Source organism: Mastigoproctus giganteus, chromosome 1, assembly GCF_048544385.1.
Source record: "Mastigoproctus giganteus isolate SK-2022 chromosome 1, ASM4854438v1, whole genome shotgun sequence".
Taxonomy (NCBI): Eukaryota; Metazoa; Arthropoda; class Arachnida; order Uropygi; family Thelyphonidae; genus Mastigoproctus; species Mastigoproctus giganteus.
This window is the reverse complement of record NC_143575.1, coordinates 278,436,654-278,452,517: the sequence shown is the minus strand read 5'-3', so window position 1 is coordinate 278,452,517 and position 15,864 is coordinate 278,436,654. Positions and strand designations below refer to the sequence as shown.

General features: G+C 35.9%; 1 protein-coding gene across 5 annotated transcripts in view; it reads right to left on the bottom strand.

Annotated features, from left to right (window-relative positions):
• Utx (Utx histone demethylase) overlaps positions 1–15,864 on the bottom strand; it is a 758,689-nt gene that overhangs the window by 189,722 nt on the left and 553,103 nt on the right. For all 5 annotated transcript variants that reach the window (XM_090377749.1, XM_090377755.1, XM_090377761.1 and 2 more), the window contains one exon: positions 7,907–8,017. In XM_090377749.1, coding sequence (XP_090233875.1) covers positions 7,907–8,017 — 111 coding nt within the window. The remainder of the gene's footprint in view (positions 1–7,906; positions 8,018–15,864) is intronic.

Sequence of the window (15,864 nt, the reverse complement as noted above, 5' to 3'; positions counted from 1 at the left end):
AATTTTAAATTCAATTTGTATGTTCATTTAATATTAATAATAATGAAAAATCCGTTGTACAAGATCGTATTTCAAAATAGCATATTTTTTATAATTATCACTGCATCTGTTTTCACTGAACTGAAACAAATTGTACAATGATAGTATTTATGAATTAGAATATTTCAGTAATTTTTGACATTTTAAATGTATTATATCACCATCAGTTGTGATATTTTAGATGCTTTTACATGTCTGGGCATGAGAGATAAAAAGACTCCAATTTTAAAAACTCAATAGCACCAGCAATTGTGAAAAATATTTGCTAAGAAATATTAATATTACTGAGTTTTCAACACTAAATATCTTATACACAACTGTAGTAACTCTGTTTTAAAAAAATCACATTCATTCATTCCAATTTGAACTTAGATTTGATACAAAATTTTGGAAGTTTATAAAGTGGCTATCAACAAGCATTTTTCCTTTAAATTCTGGCATCAGTTCAAATACACCTTCAAGAAAGCTGATATAATAATAATAACAAACAAATTAAAAATGTTAATAGGACTATATACTTTTTTCTTTTGCATACAGTATAATGAGGATGCAAAGTTCTTTAGTAATGCAGCTGTCAAGTAAACACGAAACAAAGAATATGTAACATTTTTCAAAACACAATCTCTTATGAGTAATGCTCACTATTTTACTTGCATGACACAAAGTGGGCTGAAAATTTTTGTCCTATTAGGAACTAATTTTTAATTTTTGCTGTGGCCAATAACACAACTTTCACTGAAATTTTGTTGATTTCAGACACATTGGAGAAAGATGTTATAGCATTAAGGATTAAAAGAGACAGAGAGGGGAAAAAAAAAAAAAAAAAAAAAACTTATGAATGGAATGCCATTTTTTGCACAAAATTTCCATTCCATAGGAGCAATGGAAATTTTCTCAATTTTATGATTTTGGCACTATGTATGTTGAGTTGCTAATAGCTTATTCTATACTGCCATAATAATTTTCTGAAAAAAAGTTCCCATAATAATCTCTCTTTGAAAACATAATTCGTCAAAAACAGTGAACTTTTATTTTTGCATACGAAGAATTTTGAACTCCTGGAATGATTAAGTTTTTCAGAAAATTTTTCTGTCTTTTTGACTAAACATATTGTCTTCAATAAATAGTTTGATAGTCTTAGTTATGTTTGTTAGCTTATTTTTACATTTAGCTAGAGATTTTGTAACTTAGGACATAATATACCTTTGTGTTGGTGATTTGACAAATATTGTATCTTGTACCGTAGTGCATGGTAGGGAAATTCTAGTGTTTTAATTGTGATAAATAGGTACCTTGATAGTTTTAATCATATAGATTGGCATTAGTTAGATAACATTATTTTCTGTTATAATTAACTTATAATTTTACAAATGCAATGATATAGCATACACATATAATACAGTGGATTCCAGTTATTAGGGCCACCGCTTAATCGAGGTAGCCGTTTATTTGAGGTAAATCTTAAAAAACAGAACCCGATCGAGAAAATAGCCAGGGTTTACTTCACTTAATTGGGGCAGGAGACGGCAGCACTGGAGATTATCCTATGATTGTCTCCGATCATACCACGTGGTTTGGTTGGATTTCTGGAGGTCACAACCACAAAACAATTAGCAGTCACCTGTTTATTGAGCTTTTCTATTAGTGCAATCCATCAAAGAGATAGTAAACTCAATCTTATTGAATTTGCGATAATACCAACAGCTGAAATTCTGTGGGTTATTATGGTGAAATGTGTTTGCACTTCCACGGAATCTTCAATCATATAAAAAAATTAATTTTCAGAATCATCTCTTCATTCCTATTTTTAAAGCTTCGTAACTTGTTACTCCATTCTCACTTGCACATATCGTGTTCCTTGCAATTTGTGTATGCCGTGTTCTTTGTTATTGATTGCTTATCTTTTTACTGTTTTAAATTTTAACCCCCACCCCCACAAATGTCAGTTAACAGAAATGTCAACTAGTTAGTATGTACATATTACAGTATGTATTAATTATTCCGATTATCATGTATATTCTTCCAATTTTCACGTATCATTTAATTTTTTAATTGGTAAGGTAATGAAGGGTAAATTTGTGCTTAATATACCTTTACTTTTATAGCCTGTGGATAATATTCCTCCTATTTTCACTAATTAGAATCGCTGTTTAATAGAATTAAAATTCAATTCACAAACGTGATCACAATGACCGGCACTTACGAACGTATAGCGAACGGTACTTTACTATGGTTAGCCCATCATAACATAATTTGATTGTACAGGGAACCAATTGTAAAGTGGGGATCCATTGTATTTTTAACTATTTATGTGAAACTTCGGATAATGGGGCAGCCGCTTGATCAGGCCAAAATACACTAGTCCTGATGTGTCCCAAATAACTGGAATTGACTGTGTATATATATGAAAGGTGTATTAATAGGTCTGTTAAAAAATGTGAAGATGGAAGCGTAAATTGCACAAAATGCCATAACTAAATAGGAGAAGGACATCAGAAAAAGGAAGTATTGTAGGCAAGAAAAAGAATGTGAAAATCCTATTTGTTTTAAGCAAAATTATAGGGAAATTGAAAATCCAATTAAAGAGAGGGTAATTGTGAAGCAAAAAGTGATTAAATTAAAATAAGGAGCGACAGCCAGCATCAGATATGGGTGGGTAATTTTGGTTATAAGTCCACACAAAAAAAAAAAAAAAAAAGTTGGAACAAATATAAAATTCAAATCTGATGTTAGCTAAAAGTAAAAACTGATACGTGAACAGGTACTTCATCAGGGGACTACCACCCAATTACGTACCAAGGACTGTGTTTCTATGCTTGTCCATACCTGTGGAGGATAAGCAAATTTAAGAATAAAACTGAGGTCAAAGGAGGGGTAAAGTAGTATAACTCTCGTAAAATATGGACAAGGTAGTCGCAATGCAGTGCATGCTTTATACCAAAATAAATTAAGGCGAATTAAGAAGTATAATGGTAATAAAATTAAAATAGAAAAATAAAGTGTTTATAGTGCAAACTAGATGTAAAAATAAATGGTTATAAGTGAATGACACAATTTAGAATAAATTCAATGAGAATATGTATATAAAATTTAAGCCGAATATGTATACAAATTTAAGATTTAAAATTTAGTGCATGCAAATGGTAAGGCAAGGGAGTGAGAATTTAAGATAGGGAAGGAATAAAAGTGTAAATAAAAATAAAAAGTAGATGAAGATAGCAAGAGATTAAAGACAGCAGAAATGTTTGTTTCAACCTCGAACGTTCCTGCTGTCTTTAATCTCTTGCTATCTTCATCCACTTTTTATTTTATTTACACTTTTATTCCTTCCCTATCCTCAATTCACTCCCTTGCCTTTTATACCATTTGCTTGCACTAAATTTTAAATCTTAAATTTTATTTACATATCCGCCTTAAATTAGATGTATACATATTCTCATTGAATTTAAAATCTTCATTAAAACCTGTAATATAATTACGGATTTTAACCAATTTTTTGCTCCTACTCTGAAAACATTTATATTTTAATTTTATTTCAGCTTTATATTAATTTCACCTTAATTTTTATATAACTTACACTGTGTTGGGACTACCTTGTCCATATTTTGTGAGCATAATGCTGCTTTATCCTTCTTAGTTTTATTCTTTAATTTGCTTCTCTTCCACTATTATGGACAAGAATAGAAACAGTGTTTGATACATGATCAGGTGTAGTTCCCCGATAAATACCTGATCATGTACCAATATTTACTTTAGCTAACCAGATTTTTGCTACCCCGTTATTTTCGACTTAGAGCATAAGCAAATTTCAAATTTCCCACCTATTTCTGATGCTGTCTAATTTTTATTTAATCACTTTATATTAATTATTTTTCTTTACAGTCCCCTCCTCTCTAATTAGCTTTTCAATTTAGCCTATAATTCTCTTAATTCATTATAAGGATATTCATAATCTTTCCTTTTTTTTTCACACCTACAATTTTCCGTATTTCTGCTATCGTTACCTTTTTAGTTTTTGGCATTTTGTGTAAATGCACTTCCAGATTTGCACTTTTATTAAACCCATTAATTACTCCCCCCCCACACTCTTTTGTATCCTTTACTGCTGATTTGCATGTTCAAGTGCATCTATTACATCTTCCTTACTTTCATCTATCAATTGACACTTCTCATTAAAAGTCGTGTTTATTTTTGGCATATGATATATATAGAGAACGGAAAACAAAAGTGACAGATATAAATATATATCTAGTATAATATTTTCTTTATATATGCATTAATTTTTTTCCCTACTCTTCCTTCTTTTTTTCACACTTTTTAGTTGTCTTCTCTACAAGTTTTCTTTACTTACTTCTCTTATCTCTACTACTTTTAATTACTTACTTATACTATTATGGTGGTGAGGTCCTTTCTGGCTATCAGTTACCTTGGTCCATAATCAATTTCATACTCCTCCTCTCATTAATCTTTACAACACACACACACACACACACACACACACACACACACACACACACACACACACACACACACACACACACACACACACACACACACACACACACACACACCTCGTATAACACGTGTTTATGGCCATGAATTTGATCATACACAATTTATAAATAGGGGAACGATGTTGTATATAACACGAACCGAATTCGCTTATGAACGATTCACCTTTGTGTATACAAGAAATGGCAGTCGAACGCAGAATCACCCCAACCGAACGCAACACGATAGAAAATCAAACAAAAAAGTTTGGATAGAAAATCAAATAAAAAACAAGTTTGCTTACGACAGAAGAAAAAGCAATATTTTATTACATAATAGTCGTAATAAAATACGTATTTTATTATGATAATTTATTGTGTTTGGTAATGTTTTGGTTACAAATGTGTGTTCAATCTTGGGTGGTCGGCACCTAACCCTATTTTTCCCATAGGGCCTGTTGTTTATATTGCACGAGGGTTTCTAGGAACACAACTATCATGCTATACGAGGACTGACTATATATATATTTGAATAGTTGAAATAGTTGAAAACTGAATCTTTCATAATAAAAAATAAAAAGGTAAAGCAAACATCAGAGGCAGCAAAAAAGCATATTCCTCTACACGATGCTTGAAATATAAAAATAAATTAGAATGAGGATTAAAAAAATAAAATTATAATAATTTAGAATGAGGATTAAAAAAATAATAATAATAATAATTTTTATTTTTTTAAATCCTCATTCTAATTTATTTTTATATATATATATTATTTGTCTATATAATCTGGCTAAGATTTCTTTTTGTCAGTGGTGTGGCTTTGCATTGGAGTCCCTGTATCTGTCCTATTTTTAATTTTCACTGCATCTCAACCACCGGCTATTCAGGTCCTCTGCATTGGTGGATCGATTTGGGGATCGGATGGTCGACTCACCTTTGCGGCAATCGAAATGCAGCAATTTCCTGACCATTATTGGCCTCGTGGTCCTCTTTTTGAGATGGGATGTATCAGTCTATTTTTGGTTTATTTTATTGTAGTTGGTTTACATCTCTGTTGGTGATATTTCACATAGATTTCAACATGGTGCTGGTGAGGGGGGGGGGGGGTGCCGTTAAATTTCAATTTAATTGGCATTCAAAATTTAATTGATTATTTGATTATCTTTGCATTTAGATTTTCTAAATTATCTTAGAGAGTTTCTGCCACAATATTTTTACTCTTGTTACCCTTCTCTTCCCTCTCCGTTGATTTGATTATTATGTTTAATTTTGACTATTTTTGCTCTTCTGTTTTGCCATGCTGATGGCTTTATTTTTATTTGATTATCATTCTAATTTTTACAAGAACATGTAGAGGAATATGCTTTTTGCTGCCTCTGATGTTTACTTTAGTTTTTTCTTTTTATTATGAAAGATTCAGTTTCAACTATTTTAAACATTATTCATATATATATATATATTTTTTTTTTTTTTTCTAATTCTAATTAAATCCAAATAAATCTAAAATTAGACCACAGAAATAAGTGCAAAATTAAGTGAAAATAAAAATTAAGGATAGTAGAGCAGACATCAGTGGCAGCAAATATGCAAAAACCACAACATGTTGCATGTATTTAACTGTAAATTTATGTATCAATAAAAAGAAATGAAAGTATGCCAGTAGAGCAAAGTTTCGCATTACTGGTTTGCAGGGCAACTGGCATACTTTCATTTCTTTTTATTGAAACAAATTAATAGTTTATATATATATATATATAAGTATATATTGTACACACACACAAAATAAAAAATGAACATTTTAAATGCAACATTATGGAAGAACAAATAAAATCTACACTTAGTCATGAACTTGATTACTGTATAAAAATATTTACAGCAAAAAAAAAAGTTTACAACAGCGTGCAGACTTTTCAACATATACAGTAAACACCCCTATTCGCGGTCGCTGATTTAATATAAAATGAAACCTAAAAAAATGTGAATTTTAAAACGCTGTGACATTTTCCGCCATAAAAAACATGGGCGTGGCTAAAATTATCTTTCCCGGTCACAACAGCACTCAGTGGGTGGGGGAAGAGGGGTGACAAATTCGCGAGCGTTGATGTTTCTCGCTAATTCTTGTTCAGTATGTGTTATGCGCTTGTCATGGAAGGTTTCGTCGTTTGCTTTTAATTTATATGCTTATAAATTGAATAAATTTATCAATTTATAAATTGATATGCTTACTAAAGTGATAAATCTACCGTTTTGCAGGGTTAAAACAGACTTTTTCTAGTGTGTTAATGGAAGAAAGTGACTTTATTGTGGACACGTTCTTTCTAATCCGTACAAAAATATGGCTACGAATAACAAGGGAAATGTGAAAAGATCAAAGAAGGTGATGTCATTAGCGAATAAAATTGAGTTATTAGATAAAATTTCTAATGGTGAAAGTGTCTCCTCAGTGGCAAAACATTATAAAATCAATGAGTCAACGGTACGATCAATCAAGAAATCAGAAGAAAAAATCTGCTGCAGTGTCCGTGAAAACACGCTAATTGCTTCAAAAATTTGATCTGTAACTCATGATGTTAGAGAGTTTCTGTTAGAGAGTTAAATTAGAAAAAATGGAAAAAGCTTTAAATCTGTGGATAGAAGACCGAACTCAAAATAAAATTCTGTTAAGTTCACTCATCATTCGTGAAAAGGCAAAACTCCTTTATCAACACTTTAGTGAAACTGGTGATAGCACTGGCGGGATAAGTTTTTTAGCTAGCAAAGGCGCTGGTTTGAAAGATTTGTTTGAAATTTCTAATAAATATTACATTTAATATTAAATTGTTTCTTATTTTCATTTCGATGCCATATGCTTGCATTTCACTATGTACTGTCTATGTACATAGTCATATTATGAAGGTACATATAATACATACATATACAAAATTTTAGACTAGTTTTTCTTATATATTTCATACTTTGGAACGGAACCCCTTTATTACTATGGAGCCATAACTCAGTATTCGGGGCAATTCTCAGGAACGTAACCCCCACAAATAGCGGGGGTTTTCTGTATGTGATTCAATAAGACAGTGCTTTAAGTGCTATCAAGCTGAAGTGGCTGTTTTGACAACTACAACTCGAAAGGGTTTTCCAGACCATGGAATATATGACAGTATCTGTCAACTTTTGAATTTCAAAAAGCAGGAGGAAACCACAAGATTTTTTTGGCTGTGGTGCTACTGATCTGTTTGTCATCTTTTCATATTCTATATTTTGTCAGTAACAATTTTAAAGGGTACACACAGAGTGAAACATTGCTATCATTTTATCTTTGGAGCTCCCAATTTCCTCATTCAGCATTTATTTGCTATAATATTTTTGTAAAAATGTTAACTTACCACACCATGATGAGCTGCAGTTGTAACCTTTAATCGTTTTGTTGTACTCCCACTTTGTTGATCTTGTTGATTTTGACTATTAACTGAAGAATATTGCTGATTTTGTTGAGCCTAAAACATCATATATAATTAATTTTCATATTTAATTCACTACATAAACTTTCTATGAACAAGAAGGAAATGAACTCTCCTCCTCAAAAAATATTAGAAACTATATTAACCATATAAATTTTATTAAATAATATATCAAAACAGAAACAGCACACACACAGGAAACTTGTCAGGAGAATGAGGAATATATTGTGCAAAAGAGGATAACATTAGCATTATATGAATAGGACCAGAGTATGGAGAGTCAGGGGCTAAAGTTAATGACACTGTAGAACAGTTATCTTTTTGTGGCACAAAATGTAATATATATTATTGTTGTCCATGTTAGTGCTAATTATATCAAGGGTCAGAGATCTGAGGATTTGTTTAACAGCTATAAGGCAACATTATGATAATGCTGTGAGTAAGGATAAGATCTGAAAGTGTCTAAAATATTGCAATAAACAAGACAGAGGGAGTATGATGAGAGCCCTGTCAATTTCAGTCCTGGAGAGAATTAGAGATAAAATTTCAATTAAATTTCAAAGTGTCTTGAATTCTGTCCAGATATGATAGGAAGAAGTACATGATGAGAATTTGGTGAATCAATTTAGCCTTGTAGAGAAAGCTCATTTGGTAGATAGTCTGTTTTAGGCTTTATTAACATGAAAGGCAAATATAGAATGATCTGAATCTGCAAAAATGCATTCAGATGTGCAAGATCTGAATACATTTATGAGAAGAGTTTAAGGGCAGATTGTTTTTACAGGTATGCACTTAAATATAAGAGGGGAGCAAAAATAATTGCTGACATTTCCAAGCCAGGATTAGGTGGATCCTGCTAAAAAACAGCTAGTTTTCTTGCAGGGTGGACCCTGATTAACAGCTTAATTGCAGCCACAAGTATAGATGAAACTGATTTTTGGCAATACTTCTACTGGGACATGGGAAGATTACAAGGCCTACTGGGGACATCATGGAAAAATCCAATACATGGGCTGTGTTAGCAGTACTAAGGGCAAAAATTGGGACATATATACACTCACTGCTTATACACTAATGCAAGAAATATAGTAAATAAATTTGTTAAATTTGAGGTGACATAAAGGTGGAAATTATAGGGATAACAAAACATGGAATTCAGCAACATATGCCTGAATACAGAATTTGTACTCACCAAGTGGCGAGTACAAATTTTGATAGGCAAATATATGCAAAAATGATCTCTCGAGAAACAAAAATTGCAGGAGTACGTTAGGGGCCAAATTACCGTAATGAAGAACTATACAGACAAACAAAGTGGGCTAGTAAATCAGAATGTTAATGGAGAATTTTAGCTTTACAGATAAAGGCTGAAACTTTGTGGGATAGCCATACACACAATAGAATAGAAAAACAGAACTTTTCTGGATATAAGCTGGCTGTTTTCTTAAGACAGTTATTTGGTTTTAGGAGCATTAGCAACTAAGGCCATATTGCTCAGGGGATAATGCGGTGCTCATTTCCTGAGCTTTCCGCATCCTCCGTATTTGGTCGTCACAGGCTCGAATCCCGGTCTAATCAAGAAGCATGTGCTATGCACTGCTGCTGCTGCTCCTGCTGACCTGGCCATGGAGGCACCTAGGTTGTTTTCTACATCAGTTTATTAGAGTCAACAATAGAAAGCAATACCCTTGATCTCATTATCAGAATAAGGAACAACTAGGTGGCAGTGATCACAGCAGAAGGAAGGGATTTTAATTTTTGTATGGGTTACTACAATGGTCTGAGGAGGACTTTAAATTCTTTTCACTGGGAGCAGCTGATGATGTCACCAACTCCATATTCTCAATAGGAAGCATTCAGGGAAGTAATCGTAGAAGCTACTAGACTTTGTCTAGTTGTCGGTGACTATTGTCAGGGAAACGGGAAATGTATTGTACAAAAAGGATAGGTGAAAGAACAGGGTAAGCTGCCAGGGAAGGTTGATGATGTTATAGAACAGATATCATCTTTTAAGGGCACAAAGGGTGATGATGTACAGGTTGGCACTAATGATATTAAGAGTAGGAGACTGGCAGAAGTACTTCACAAGGAGAGGTCAGTGTTGAAAAAAAGCTGTGAAGGGCTAAATTTGAAAGTGTCTGCAATTCTGCCCAGATACGATAGGAGGGAGTATATGATGAGCCTTGTCAATTAATTCGGCCCTGGAGAGATTGTGCAAGGCTCAGGGGACAGAATTTTTCTCAGCCTGGTCTGTGCTTGTTAACAGGAGAGACTGCTTCTACAGGGATGGGATATACTTAAATAGAAAGAGAGCAAGAATATTTGCTGATGCTATCAAAGCAGAGGTAGGTGGGTCGGAAAACTGCTATTTGGGGTGGGAGATACATGGACTAATAGATTAACAGTAGCCAACAGTTACTGCTTCTATTGAAATGATATTGAGCAGCAGCTGGAATGCAAGGCAATGGGGATTTCCAGGACTGCTGGGAGTCATAGTGGAACAAGTAAATACATGGGCTGTGTTAGGATAACTAAGAGTAGAAACAGGTGCATGAATACCAATGCAAGGAGTATAGTTAATAAATTTCATGAGCTTGAAGTGCTAGTCAAGACATCAAAGGCAGATATTGTTGAGATATCAGAAATATGGTGTCACACAGACATAAGCAGTGCAGAATTGGGAATTAGGGGAGTACAATGTGTACAGAAAGGATAGACAGAACAGGAAGGGAGGAGGGGTTATGCAGTTAGTTAACACACACAAAATATAAGGAAGTGCATCCAATTTATGTTGGTGGACAATGCAAAGTTGAATCTGTTTGGTGTGACATAAGCACTGCGAAAGGAAAAATGAGTAGGTCTGTGTTATAGGCCTAATGAATCTGATGAGTATAATGAGCAATTGTGCAGAGAAATAGTGGGCCAGTAAATAAGTGTTTTATATAAATGGGGAATTTTAATTTCCCAGAGATTGACTGGAATTTGTGGTTTGGTCACTCACACACTAGCAAGGCTTTTCTGGATTTATTGGATGATTGTTTTCTACATCAGCATGTTCAGGAGGCAACAAGAGGCAGTAATACTCTTGATCTGATTATCAGTAGTGATTCTTCATGCATTAAGAATCTGCAGATAAAGGAACCACTAGGTGGCAGTGATCACAGTGTGCTTAAGTGGGATTTACTCAAAGAGGTACCTACCATCATGGGTAAAGGGAATGATCCTTGTGAACAACTTGTAGATATGGGATAAGCTAATTCGTCTATAATTTCCAATTTCTGATTTATTTCATTTCTTATGCAGAAAAACTATGATTGCATTATTCCACTGCTTAGGCATCACACCTTTTCTAATGCATTTTGTGAAGAGTCTTGCCAGTTTTTGTGTTATGTCTCTTCCTCCCCATTTTAACAACTCTACAGTAACTTCATCTTCCCCCGGAGCTTTCTGATTCTTTATTTTCTTTAACGCATGTTCTACCTCATCAAGAAGGAATCAGGTATGTTGAATGTGTTACTAATTTGCGATCCATCTTCCCCACTGCTGGCATCATTCCCTCACTCCTTGTATAACTCTTTATAGTAGTCTTCTGCTATTTGAATTATGCCTTCTCTGCTTTTCATAAGAACACCATTGCTATTCTTCAGTTTCAGTATCATTTGTCTTTCTGTATTACTGCTCATGACTGCGGATTTAAATCCTTTGTTTTCCCTTAATGCTTGTTCTACTTTGCTTGTGTTAAATTTTCTTATGTCCTCTCTGAGTCTCTTTCTAATGGCTTTGCATAACTCAGTATACTCAATTTTCTCCCTGTCAGTGTTTTTCTTGCTCTTCATTTGTCGTCTTCAGTTCATCATTACAAGTGTTTCTTGATTGATTTTTTCTTCTTTGGATTTCTTTTTACCTACAGGTTTCTTGGGCTTTATCACTTTCAGACAGGGAAGTGATTATCCTGTTGTACAAGGCAATGGTCGGTCCAGACCTAGAGTTCTGTGTACAGGTCTGGAGGCCTCATTTTAGGAAGGATGCAGAGTTGCTAGAACGAGTACAAAGTAGGGGTGCTCTTACCAAGAAAGGCTTAAGTACTGCAAACTGCAGCATCTGGAGATTTTCTCAGCCTTTGAGACCCTGTGAGGTGATCTGATTGAAGTGTATAAGGCCTTGAAGGAGTTGAGCAAGCTGAATGCTGATGGAATTCTTCCTCTTGCTTAGATTAAGAATCTGAGGGAGCATAGATTCAAATTGAGGAAAGACAGTTGTAGAATGGATGTGTGGAAGTTTGCCTTTAACCATGGGGTGGTTGATTGGTGGAACAGACTTCCATCTTTTGTTGTGGAAGTTTATAGCCTAAATAAATTTAAGGCTGAGCTGGACAGGCATTTGGAACGAATGGAGGGGGGTTTCCGCTGATGCTGCATAAGCTTGCTGTCTTGCATCATATGTCTGTACCAATGCCAATGCTAAAATCGTTAGAGGGGATGGCCAGATGAGATGGGTGCTGTTTTTTTTTTTTTTGTTTTTTTTTTCCTGGCTGATGCTGTATAAGCTTATCTCCTTGAATCATTTGCCACTAGTGGTATTACTACTACTACTACTGATAAAAATAATCTTAAAATAAATCTGTCATCAATACACTAAGATCAGATCTAACTGATGGTTCATTTACCTGAATATGCTTACTACATGAAGTGTCACTACTAATTATCAGGTCAAGAGTATTGTTTCCTTTATGATATCAATAAACAAAACAAATGAATGGTAGTGGTTTCCTGATTTTCAGTGTTTTTACAGATGATTACAAAATTCTGCTTGAGACATACAGAGTCCAGTCACAATATTATGACCACCCCCAATGCAGACATCACACAAGCCTAGCAAATCATAAAGTGCACATGTCTAGCTCACACACCACAAGCATAATAGGCTTGAAGTTCGGCATAGTAACAGCCTCTGTCATGGGCAAACCACGCAACCTATCAGACCTGGAAAAAGGCATGATCATCGGCTCTCGGGTCAGGGGTGCCAGCATTTCTGGAACAGCAGACTTTGTGAAATGCTCACATGCTGCAGTGGTGAAAGTGTATCAAGACTTGACGAATGGGAGTTTTTACGATCCGACATGCCAGCTGTGGAGCTCCATGCGCAATTGATCTCAGAAGTGAACATTGGGTGAAATGGTTGGACAGGACCAATCGGCACGCTACTGTTGCTCAACTGGCCATCCAAATGAACCATGGGGTCACCAGGAAAGGTCTTTAACATGACAGTGCAGCGAACCCTGTTCTACATTTGGCTCTGGAGAAGATGCTTGGTGACATCACCCATGCTGGCTACTGTCAATAACGACACTGAACCCCGACCGAGTGGCAACAGGTGGCCTTCTCCGATGAGTAAAGATTTCTGCTCCACCGAGTGGATGGACAGTGCCTTATTATGTGTGAAACCTCCGAGAACAGACACCTGCACATGACTGTTGGCAGCACCATTGTGGCCTGGGGAATGTTTTCATGGCATGGCTTGGGTCCGCTGATACCTCTGGAGCACACTCTGAACGCAAATGGTTACCCCTCAATCCTCGCCGTTCACGTACACCCATACATGTTGACCATGTTCCCTGGGAGCAATAGTATCTATCAGCAAGACAATGCACCATGCCATGTTGCCAGAATTGTCCATGAGTTGTTTGAGGAGCACGACGAAGACTTCAAGCTACTCCCTTGGCCACCGAATTTCACTGGATCTTAACCCAATTGAAAATCTATGGGACCACCTCGATCTACACATCAGACAGATGGATCCTCAACCAGGAACTCTGGAGTGCACTGCAGTCTGCATGGATACTTGTAGCAACCTTCTGTGGACTTATTGACTCCCTCCCATGGCAGCTGGCCGTGGTGCATGCTGCGAAAGGTGCATATTCTGGATACTAGGTAGGTGGTCATAATAATGTGACTGGACCCTGTATAACTTTTTTGAAGTAGTATAAGAAAGTTACACTTTTAATAATTTCTATACAATGCTAAAAAGCATAGTCTGATGTCCTTATTCAACAACCAATCTTTACTCAGTGAGTGGTTGGTTGGTTGGTTTGGAGTTTGATGGCACAAGGGCAAATAAGGCCAAACTGTGCCAGTAATTGCAATTATGTTAAATATGGTCATAACTGAATCTGTTTGAGATAATTAAATAAATCAATCAGATTTGTTTCTGGTGAAGTTAAAATGAGTTGTATTGAGCTAAGAAGAGTGTAGAAATTTTGAATTGAGTAGCTTAGCTGAAAGGACAACCAAGGAAAATATTCACCTGTCAGGTGAAAATAATAAAAATGGGTCTGTCAGGTATGAGCTCTTGCAAAGACAATTCTCTTCTCTTCAACTGCAAACTGAATTACCAGAGTTGCTGTTTGCTTTACTTGAAGGAATTTATGAGTTTGGTCTTGCTGTATTAATGGATTTGCCATTCCAGGTGGGCAGGAGCAGTAGTGAGTAGCACACGCTTCTTGATTAGACTGGGAACCCCAGTCTAAATCAGGTGGTCAAGCCTGTGACCACCAAATACGGAGGATGCGGAAAAGTCAGGGAAAGATGCAGATTTGCCATTGGTATATAGAACCAAGACAGATGATGATACAGGGCTGAAGGGTGTTCGGCAGCTTGGGTTTCATTTCATAGTATTTCACCATGCGATGGACTCGAGCAAAATGCAATCATCTTCACTTTTTTTTTTTTTTTTTTGTTTTGTTTGATTTCCATGCCATGTGTACTGGATGCAAACTGGTTTGTTTCAAAACAGGGCATGAGCAGGATTTGTTTTGAAGGGCATTTACACAATCACATCAACACGTATCATTATCTGTACTGAACTCATTGGGTTTATTCCTAGTTTGTTTTTTTTTACCAAAGGAGTGTTGAAAAGATAGTCATATAGGGTACGATGGATGACTTTGTAGCTTTGTTTCATAGATAAGGGTATGTATATTTCTCCCAGATCTAATAAAAGAGGTTTAATCACACATCTGTATACAGGGTGATTCACTACCAGTGTGACAAACTTGCAGGAGGTGTAGGCACAAAGATGAATCGGAATCACATAGCATTGCGGGGTCCGAAATGCCTTCATCATGCGGTAGAGGACGTTGAACAGAAGGTCGTGTGAAAGGCGATCCCTCTGGAAGTCAGCATTTGCAAACTGCTTCTGTTGAAGAAACCAAGTAGCAAGAGTCCTCCGGAGTGGATAATCCGCAGGCTCCAATGATTGGATGCGTTGCAGATGGTATGAACTCATTTGGTTTGTTGACAGTATCCTCCATACAGTGGATTGGGAAATACCCAATCGTTGGCCTATCGCTCGAGTACTCTTACTCAGATTGCCTTCTGCAAGACGTAGGACATTCTCCTCATTGTCTGGAATCCTCGTCATTTGCTCTCAATTCATGGTACCTCTCGTGAAACAACCAGTCTCACATAACCTTCTGTGCACACGTGCGAAAATCGTATGATCAGGAGCACGCCTGTTCGGGAAATGTTCCTGGTACAAGTGCAGAGCGGTGCGCCCGTTACAGTCCGCAGCTCCATACGCGAGGTGCATGTCGGCCAGTTCAACGTTTGAATACTCGTCCATCCTGCTGCCTCGGGAACTGGTTCACAAATGCTGACTTCCAGCGGGATCGCTGTTCACGCGACCTCCCGTTCAACATCCTTTTTTCTTTTTCTTTTTTTCTTTGTTAGTTGTTGGCACATCGGCTTCTGTGGCCATAATGCACCTCCCAAAGTTTTTGCAGTTCTCTGATCCAAGCCCAAGGCGGGATTCGAACCTGCGACCTTTGGGTTCCCTGGCAGGCACTTTACTGACTGGGCTAGCCCGGTCGGCATTCAACGTCCTCT